The sequence below is a fragment of the Colobus angolensis genome, unplaced genomic scaffold, assembly GCF_000951035.1.
Source record: "Colobus angolensis palliatus isolate OR3802 unplaced genomic scaffold, Cang.pa_1.0 Scaffold221, whole genome shotgun sequence".
Classification (NCBI taxonomy): domain Eukaryota; kingdom Metazoa; phylum Chordata; class Mammalia; order Primates; family Cercopithecidae; genus Colobus; species Colobus angolensis.
In genome coordinates, this window is record NW_012115389.1 from 2,318,142 (window position 1) to 2,328,228 (window position 10,087).

General features: G+C 37.1%; 1 protein-coding gene across 1 annotated transcript in view; it reads left to right on the forward strand.

Annotated features, from left to right (window-relative positions):
- The window catches only part of SYNE1 (spectrin repeat containing, nuclear envelope 1), a 543,966-nt gene that overhangs the window by 122,220 nt on the left and 411,659 nt on the right, over positions 1–10,087 (forward strand). Inside the window, 1 exon segment of the mRNA XM_011943785.1 lies at positions 2,819–2,902. Coding sequence (XP_011799175.1) covers positions 2,819–2,902 — 84 coding nt within the window.

The following is a 10,087-nucleotide window of genomic DNA, read 5'->3' on the forward strand; positions in this document are numbered from 1 at the left end:
ATTTTGCAAGATGCTGCCCAGCAGGCTATGGGGAGATTGCGCCACCGCACTCCAGCCTGGGCGACAGAGGGGGGCCCCCTTCCAAAAAAAAAAAAAAAAAAAAAAAGAAAAATGATATGGAGTCTTAACGAACTAAAAGTAGATCTACCATTTGATACAGCAGTCCCACTACTGGGTGTCTACCCAAAGGAAAAGAAGTCATTATTTCAAAGACACCTGCACACGGATGTTTATAGCAGCACAATTCACAATTTCTAAGATATGGACCCAACCTGAGTGGCCACTGACCAAAGAGTGGATAAAGGAAACATACATACGACCATGGAATACTACTCAGTCATAAAAAAGAATGAAATAATGTCTTTTGCAGCAATTTGGATGGAACTGGAGGCCATTATTCTAAGCGAAGTAATTCAGGAATGAAAACTAAATACTGTATATTCTCACTTATAAATGGGAGCTAAGCTATGTGTACAATGAAGGCATATAGAATGGTATTATGGACTTTGGAGACTCAGAAGGATGAGGGTAAGAGACAGGTGAAGGATCGAAAAGTAAATGTTGGGTGACAGGTGCACTAAAATCTGAGACTTCACCACTATATTATTCCTTCATGTAACCAAAAACCAATTGTACCCTAAAAGTTATTGAAATAAAAAAAATGGAACAGGAAATGAAGTTCACTCTGGCAGAAAAATGTAAAATTGAATTCTTATTTCATGGCCTATGCAAAAATTATATCTACATGAATTAAGGACCTACTGACAGTAACACGTTCAACTCTTAGTAGAAAACATGGGTGAATATCTTTTAGACACAGGGATAGGAAAACAATTATTCAATAAGACACAAAAAATATTGACAATTAAAGATTGCTATATTTAATATATTAAAATTAAGAATACCTTAAAAATTTAAAACCTTTTTAAAAAGTGGCAGGAGTTACAAACTTGTTGAAGATATTCACAATTCATGTTGTAAAAGGATTAAATCAAGAATATATAAAATCCATCTTCAAAACAATATGGGTGCAAACAGCCCAAAGGAAAACCTGGACAACAGATGTGAAAAGGCATTTTACAGAAGAAATACACATCACCAATGAACAGAGGAAGAGAAGTCCATATTGCTGTTGATCAGGGAAATGTAAATGCAAACTGCAATGGAAAAGAGTACATATACATTTTACATACATTCGATTAAAAAATATGTTTAAAGTATCTGTCAAAATCAAACGGTGGGGAGGATACAGATTAACAGGATTATTTTTGCAGTGCTGATAAGAGTAAAAAGTAGTGCAACCATTTTAGGATAGTTTGGATATAAATTCAAGTCATATTCCCTTTGACTCAGCAATTCTACTCTTAGGTATGTGTCCAAGAGAAACTGTGCTTGTACAAAAGGTGAGAAGTACAAGAATAATCTATCAACATATCAAAATATCAATAACCTGGAAATAGCACATTCATATCAGAAGGAGGGTATAGAAATAGCACATTATATAGCTTTTGAAATGGATGAAATACAGTGAAAGGCAATGATATGATGAATCTTAGCAATATAATGTTATGTGGAAAAGTAGGTCTGAAAAGATTAATACAGTGATGCCCTTCATATAAAATTAAAAAGTAAGCATTCTTTTTAAGAAAGCACGTGAGAGAAATGGATCTCTATAAAAAGGCAAACACTGGACTGGAGTTAGTGTGACAGGTGCCCTCGGTGTAGTCACGTAGGAGGATGGGATTAATGGTGGTCGTATTTCGGGATATGGCTTTCATACTTCGTTGTGGGTCCTTAGTTGTTTTAGGTTGCACATTCTGGGTGTGTTTACATTTTTTAAAGTAATTAACTAATGAACTAAAGAAGTGGGTTGTGCACAGAACAATGATGAGACTGTGTCATGTCTAACAGAGGTCTCAGTAAAGAATAAGTAAAAATTTAAAAATATCTTCTGTTTATATATTTGTTTTAGAAATATATCTTCTATTTATATATTTGTTTTAAAATCATAATATAAAAATTACTACCTGGTACACTATTATTTGGAAATGAAAATATACTTGGTTTTCAGTTTTAATAGGAGATCATTTACAGCTCTAGGGTTTTCTCATTTAGGGAAGAGAGCAATTTACCAGCTATGCAACCTTACAGCATACTTCCTGTAAATGTAAAGGAGGCTTACAATATCTACTTCACTGAAATTTTTAGTTTTCAAATTAACAGTGTGGTGCAGAGAAAGTACACAATAAATTTTGGTAACTTGAACATGGATAACTTTGAGTATCCATGTGCCAGAACACATTATTTCATTCTCAGAATCCTATTTCTTAACCTTGGTTTATGTGCCTCCATGTATTTTGGTCGTTCAAATCAAGAAATGTCACAATTAATGTTAGTATCTTTGCATGTTTGGATGACTGAAAAAATGGTGAGTGACCAAGAATATTTTTCATATACATGCTTTGCTAACTTATAGGAGTGATAATCTCAATAGATAACACAGGAGTTTTGTGATAGTATCAGTAGATAATGTAGGAATTCAGTACATTTCTGCTCTTAGACATACAGAAGACTAAAAGGCAAATGCATTAACAGATAATCTGAGAATGAATGCTTTTATTGAGTGAATTTGTATATCTTCAGAGTGCCATGGGGAACACCCCTTTATGTATTTGCTAACCTTTATAGAAAGTGAACAATCTTGGTTGCTTTTGAATATTCTTCAAGTATATTTTTAATCCGTTTAAATAGATCTTATAACTAACATTTTAATATGCAGAGTTTGTCTTATTCCTTTCTTTCCCCCTTCTCTTTACAGCCTTGTGAACAAGGACGCCGGATGAAGCGAATCCATGCTGTGGCTAACATTGGCACGGCACTCAAGTTCCTCGAAGGAAGAAAGGTAAGAGAGAAACAAAAACAAAACATCAAAGAAGAAGGTACGAGCATACTAATGTTTTCAATATTGGTTGTAGGTCAAAACACTGCATATAGTCTATACAGCATAGACAAACAATATCACTGTATTGTAAAATACTCAGATTTATGGAGAAGTTGCAAAAAAAGAAATTTTATTTTTACAGTTCATTTCAGCATCTAGTGTTAAGAACTTACATAACCATAGTGTAATTATCAAAGTAAGGACATTAAAATTGGGATGATACTATTAACTAAAACATAAACATTAGTCCAAGTTCATCAGTGTTCCCCCTATTGTCTGTGTCTGTTCCAGGATCCACTCTAGAATTACATCTTGCGTTTAGTTATGTCTTCCATTCTATGACAGGTCTTCTTTCTTTCCTTGTCTTTCATGACCTTGACACTTTTGATAAGTGTTGGTCAGTTAGTTTGCATAATGTCTCTCAATTTCAGTTTGTATGATATTTTCTCATGATTAGGTTGAGTTTATACATTTTTGGAAAAAATCCCAAGAAAGTGATGTCGTGTTCTTCCCAGTGCACCATGTCAGTAAATATAGGGTGCTGATATGTCTTACGACTGGTTACATTAACTTTGAATACTTGGCAATGTGGTGTCTGCCATGATTTCCTATGGTAGAGTCACTGTTTTTCCCTTTATAGTTGGGAAATAGCTTAGGGGAGGTAATTGAGACTATGCTAAGTTTCTGCTTTTCCTCAAACTTTTGCTCACTGATTTTAGTATCCATTGCCTTAAATAATTATTTCTGTGCTGTTTGCCTAATGGTGATTTTCTATTTTCCTCATTCCTTCTATATTTATTAATTGGAATTGTTCTTTAAGAAAAAGATGTCCTCCCCCACAATTTACTTATTTATTCAGTTATTACAGTAGGGACACATGTATATTTATTTTGTGACCTAGTTAAAATCCATCATTATAATCATTGTTATTATTTTGTCACTCAAATTGTTCTAGCTTTGACCATTAAGAGCTCTTTCAGGCTGACTCCTATACCTTTTTGATATGGGCTCATAATTTTTCAAGCAGTTTTTTATTTGATAGAACTACAAATATTCCAGGTTTAGCTTATATTTTCCCTGACCCAGTCCTGGAACCAACCACTTCTCTAAAGAGACTTTGTTCCTTTTAGTGATAAGTGGCATTTAGAAACCAAGATCTAAATGCTAAGTATTTCGTTGCTACTGGGGCATCATTTCTCCTAGGCCCTCTCAGCAAATAGATTAGAAAATGTGTCTGTTTATTAATTCATATAAATACATATATCTATGCTTCTCTGTCTCTCCTCTCTTTCTCTGTCTCTGTATCTGTGTACATATATATACACATATACATATGTAGCTTCTCATGTGTGTGTGTGTCTGTGTGTATACCTCTGATTCAAGTTAAACACTGCAAATTTTACTGTAGCCTTAGGTCCTTATTTGTTTCTGCTTTCTCTGATAATGAGAAGGCTTACTCTCATCTACAATATATTTACTTATTTTTTCAACCTGATTGTATTAGTCCATTCTCACGTTGCTATAAAGAAATATGCAAGATTGGATAATTTATAAAGAAATGAGGTTTAATTGGCTCATGGTTCTGCAGGCTGCTTAGGAAGCATAGCTCCGGCATCAGTTTCTGGAGAGGCCTCAGGAAGCTTACAATAATGGCAGAAGGTGAAGGGGAGCAGGCACATCACACGGCCAGAGCAGGAGCAAGAGAGCAAGGGTAGAGGTGCTGCACACTTTTAAACAACCAAGTCTTATGAGAACTCATTCACTATTGGTGGAAAGTACCTAGAAGGATGGTGCTAAACTATTCGTAAGAACTCCGCCCTCATGAACCAATTGCTTCCAACCAGGTTTCACCTTCAACATTGGGGATCACATTTCAATATGAGATTTGGGTGGGGACATGTATGCAAACTATATCACCTAGGATACACATCTAGTATGTCACTAACCCATGCCCTTGTGAGAAACAGATTTACAAACTAGAGAACAGGATTTGTATACAGTTTCTTTTGTCTTTAGCATTACAGTATCCAGTCAAAAAACTATTTTTGAAATGTTCTTACATTAGTTCTATTATTCCCCATCCCCTTCAGTGGGAGTATGTCATCATTTGTTCTAGAGATAGGTTTATTTGTTGTTATTTGTGTTCTGTTTTGTGCCCCACCGCCATCCTCATCAATTTTATTTGTTTTGAAGAGTGGGACATTATTATGGTTCTAAAATAGTAAACGCTATATTTAAAGAAGTCAAACCCCTTCCTCATCCCTACTACTCCATTCGCATTCCCTGCCCCTAACTGCATTTCCCAACTTTAGGTAACCAGTCTCTCTAGTTTCTGACACATATTTTGCATTATTTTCCTACAAATAAGATGTGTTTTCATATATTCCCTTCTTTCTTACATGAAGGATAGCATACCATAGATGCATTTTGCTTTTTTCACTTATCAGTATATCCTGGAAACCACCCCACATCAGTTCATAGTGATCTCTCTACTATTTTTACAGTTACACAGTGTCCCGTTGCCTAGATATGCCATCGTTTATTCAACCACTCTCTTACAAATGGGAATTGGGTTGTTTCTAGCATTTTTAAAACACAAGCAATGATGCAGTTAATAACTATGTGCATAAGTGCTTCCATATAATTGGAGGTGTATCTTCTAGGTAGATTTCTAGATGCATGCTTGCTAAGTCAAAGGGTAAATGCATGCTTGCTTGCTAAGTCAAAGGGTAAATGCACATGTAATTTTGGTAGATATTACCATATAATTGGTAGATATTACCATATAATTACCATATAATTGGAGGTGTATCTTCTAGGTAGATTTCTAGATGCATGCTTGCTAAGTCAAAGGGTAAATGCATGCATGCTTGCTAAGTCAAAGGGTAAATGCACATGTAATTTTGGTAGATATTACCATATTTCCCTACGGCAGGGTTGTACCAATCCTCTTACATTTAGCCTTTTCTAATTTGTGGGAATTTAGGAAGTCTGTGCTTGGTAATACCAAAACTAGTTTTATAAATGGAGATCCAGATTGCTTCTGGAAAATAGACCCATTCAGTTATTTCCTTCTCAGTTTATATGCATTGAATTAATTCAGTTACTTTACAAATGTATAATTGATGACTTTCTATAAGACAGGAACTCTAGAAAATACAAATTTACAGAAAACTTAGATTCTAGCCCTTAAATAATTAACATTATTGATAAGTTGGTAATGCAATGAATCAGTATACATTTCAGTCAATTGTGCAAACTTCATGCCCAAGAGAGATTCCAGGCATTAGGATAGTGTGAAAAACAATTTTAGCTTCTTATGCAATATCAGGCAGTGTTTCCATATCACACTAATCTCATTCTTATTGAAGGTTTTCTCTTCTTTCTGCTCACCTTTCATTAATTTTCATCGAAAGCTGAATGAAGCCTTGTTAAACAGGATATTTAGAGTTTTTCAGGACTAGGTGCAATGGCTCACACCTCTAATCCCAGCACTTTGGGAGGGAAGGGCAGGTGAATGGCTTGAGCCCTGGAATTTGAGGCCAGCCTGGGGAACATGGTGAGACCTTGTCTCTAAACAAACAAACAAACAAACAAATTAGCCAGATGTGGTGGCATGTGCCTATGGTCCCAGCTACTTGAGAGGCTGAGGTGGGAGGATCTCTTGAGCCTGGGAAGTCGAGGCTACAGTGAGCTGTGATTGCACTTCAGCCTGAGCAACAGAGCGAGACTCTTTCTCTTAAAAAATTAAAAATGAAAAATAAAGTTAGAGTTTCTTAGATCATTCATTCTCCCATTTCAGCTGTATGACAATAGTGTCCCACTTCATTCTGAGTTATATTGATCGGCAGGAATACAAAAACAAAATTCCTCTTATTAACTTGGAAGCCTTGGAGAAAACTTTAACAATGTAACCTACGAAAGGTATTGTTTATAAAGAAGACTTGTTTTCACAATGTCCATTTTCACAGAACAACCCAAAGTAATAAAGAATAAAGTTTAAATATATTTGCTAAGCACCAAAAGTAATGTCTTCAGAATCGGAACAAAATGAAAGAATTTCTGTTTTTTCCCCATAAGTCTCTTAATCTTTTAAAAATCACCCCATCCCCATATCTCCCTGAAACATTCTTTTTGGCCACACTCTCTTGCACCTCTATATCCCACAGCCTCACAAAATGTTTGGTTGTGGGAAGTAATGAGTTTTGGAAGGTTCTTTAGTGCACTCCCACTTATTATCTTAGCATACATCTTTATAAGTTAAGACTTATGTCTCAATTGTATTTTTAGAAATTTGTCTTTTGAACTTTGTACTGACTTTGTCTTCCATTTGGAATTTTTTTCTTTTTGTAACAGGACATTTATTTAGTCCTTTTATTCTTATTTAGCTTGACTTAGGGAATAATGAAGGTATTCCTCATTTTACTGGGGAAACCCTAACAGTGTCCTTAGCTTTTCTCTTATTTGCAGGGCTATTGAAAAAACATATGTAAGAATCTGATGAGAAATGTGTAAATGTGACTCTGGTGAATAGATCCATCACCACTTTCCACAAGTTTCCTTCTCCAACGAGGTGTCAGGTAGATCATTCAGAACAGTAATACAGGGAGCCAACCACTGCCCATCAGAGTGCAGATAGGGGCCATAAATTCAGATTCCTGTGAGGTCCAGAAAGGTGATGTAAAGGAATGAGGTGAGTACCAGGCTAAGTGTGGTAACAGGAGAACTGAGTGGTCCTGCGTCCTGTCTGGAAGAGGGGAGCAAATAGTTCCAACTAAAGTAACCTCAGTGAACTGCAAGAACTGTGATCCCAGGTTTTCTAATTTACCAAGAAAAGCCAGTCATCTAGACTTTTATTAAAATGTAATTAATGATGAAAATTCCTTTAAGTTATGTGTTAAATAAGACAGGCAGTTGACTACTTGCATTATTGTTGAGAATGAGGAACCTGATACCTCATTGTAGAAAGCAACTAGTGGGCCGGGCGCGGTGGCTCAGGCCTGTAATCCCAGCACTTTGGGAGGCCGAGACGGGCGGATCACGAGGTCAGGAGATCGAGACCATCCTTGCTAACACGGTGAAACCCCGTCTCTACTAAAAATACAAAAACTAGCCGGGAGAGGTGGCGGGTGCCTGTAGTCCCAGCTACTCGGGAGGCTGAGGCAGGAGAATGGCGTGAACCCGGGAGGCGGAGCTTGCAGTGAGCTGAGATCCGGCCACTGCACTCCAGCCTGGGCGACAGAGCGAGATTCCATCTCAAAAAAAAAAAAAAAAAAAGCAACTAGGAAAGTGGTAATGGATTTATTCATTAAGTTTTCAGATTTGTCAAGAAAAGCTAGTAATATGGATTTTTACTGAGAGTTTTTGAAATTTATTTCCACATAATTCAAATTTTTTTCTTTTTCTTTCTTTTTTTTTTTGGTTGTTGTTTTTTGCGGACAGAGTCTCTTGCTTTGTTGCCCAGGCTGAAGTGCAGAGGCACGAACTTGGCTCACTGCAACCTCCATCTCCCAGGTTCAAGCGATTCTCCTACCTCAACCTCCTGAGTAGCTGGGACTACAGGCATGCACCACCAGGCCTAGCTAATTTTTGTATTTTTAGTAGCAACAGGGTTTTGCCATGTTGGCCGGGCTGGTCTTGAACTCCTGACTTCAAGCTATCAGCCTACCTTGGCTTCCCAAAATGCTGGGATTACAGGCATGAGTCACCGTGCCTGGTCTCAAATATTTTTTTAAACATCTGTGAGCTGTGTATCAGCCCACTTTGGCTGCCATAACAGAATATCACAGACTGGGTGGCTTAAACTACGGAAATTAATTTTTTCAGAGTTTCGGGGGTAAGAAGTCCAGGATCAAGGTGCCCCAGGACTGTTTTCTGGGGAAGCGTCTCTTCCTGGCTTGTGACAATTCCTTTCTCTTTGCATCCTTGTGTGACATTTTCTCTGTGTGAATGTGGAGAGAAGGATCAATCTTTGGCATCTCTTCATCTTTTTTTTTTTTAATTTTTTAAAATTATTATTCTTTAAGCTCTGGGATACATGTGCAGAACGTGCAGGTTTGTTACATAGGTAAACACATGCCATGGTGGTTTGCTGCACCCATCAACCCATCATCTACATTAGGTATCTCCTAATGCTAGCTCCCCTAGCCTCCCACCCCCTGACAGGAACTGGTATATGATGTTCCCCTCCCTGTGTCCATGTATTCTCATTGTTCAACTCCCACTTAAGAGTGAGAACATGCAGTGTTTGGTTTTCTGTTCTTTGTGTTAGTTTGCTGAGAATGATGGTTTCTAGCTTCATCCATGTCCCTGCAAAGAACATGAACTCATCCTTTTTTATGGCTGCATAGTATTCTATGGTGTATATGTGCCCCATTTTCTTTATCTAGTATATCATTAATGGGCATTTGGGTTGTTTCTAAGTCTTTGCTATTGTGAACAGTGCTGCAATAAACATATGTGTGCACATGCCCTTATAGTAGAATGATTTATAATCCTTTGGGTATATACTCAATAATAGGATTGCTGGATCAAATGGTATTTCTGGTTCTAGATCCTTGAGGGATCGCCACACTGTCTACCACAATGGTTGAACTAATTTACACTCCCACTAACAGTGTAAAAGTGTTCCTAATTCTCTACATCCTCTCCAGCATCTGTTGTTTCCTGACTTTTTAATGATCGCCATTCATTGTGGTTTTGATTTGCATTGCTCTAAAGACCAGTGATGATGAGCTTTTTTTCATGTGTTTGTTGGCCGCATAGATGTCTTCTTTTGAGAAGTGTCTGTTCATATCCTTTGCCCACTTTTTGATGGGGTTGTTTGTTTTTTTCTTGTAAATTTGTTTAAGTTCCTTGTAGATTCTGGGTATTAGCCTTCTGTCATATGGATAGATTGCAAAAATTTTCTTTCATTTTGTAGGTTGCATGTTCACTCTGATGATAGTTTCTCTTCATCTTTATTAAGAACACTTATCTCATTGGGCCTAGCATGGTGGCTAACTCCTCTAATATCAGCACTTTGGGAGGCCAAGGTGGCTAGACTGCTTGATGTCAGGAGTCTGAGACCAGCCTGGCCAAAACCCCATCTCTACTAAAGATGCAAAAATTAGCCGGGCATGGTGGTGCATGCCTGTAATCCCATCT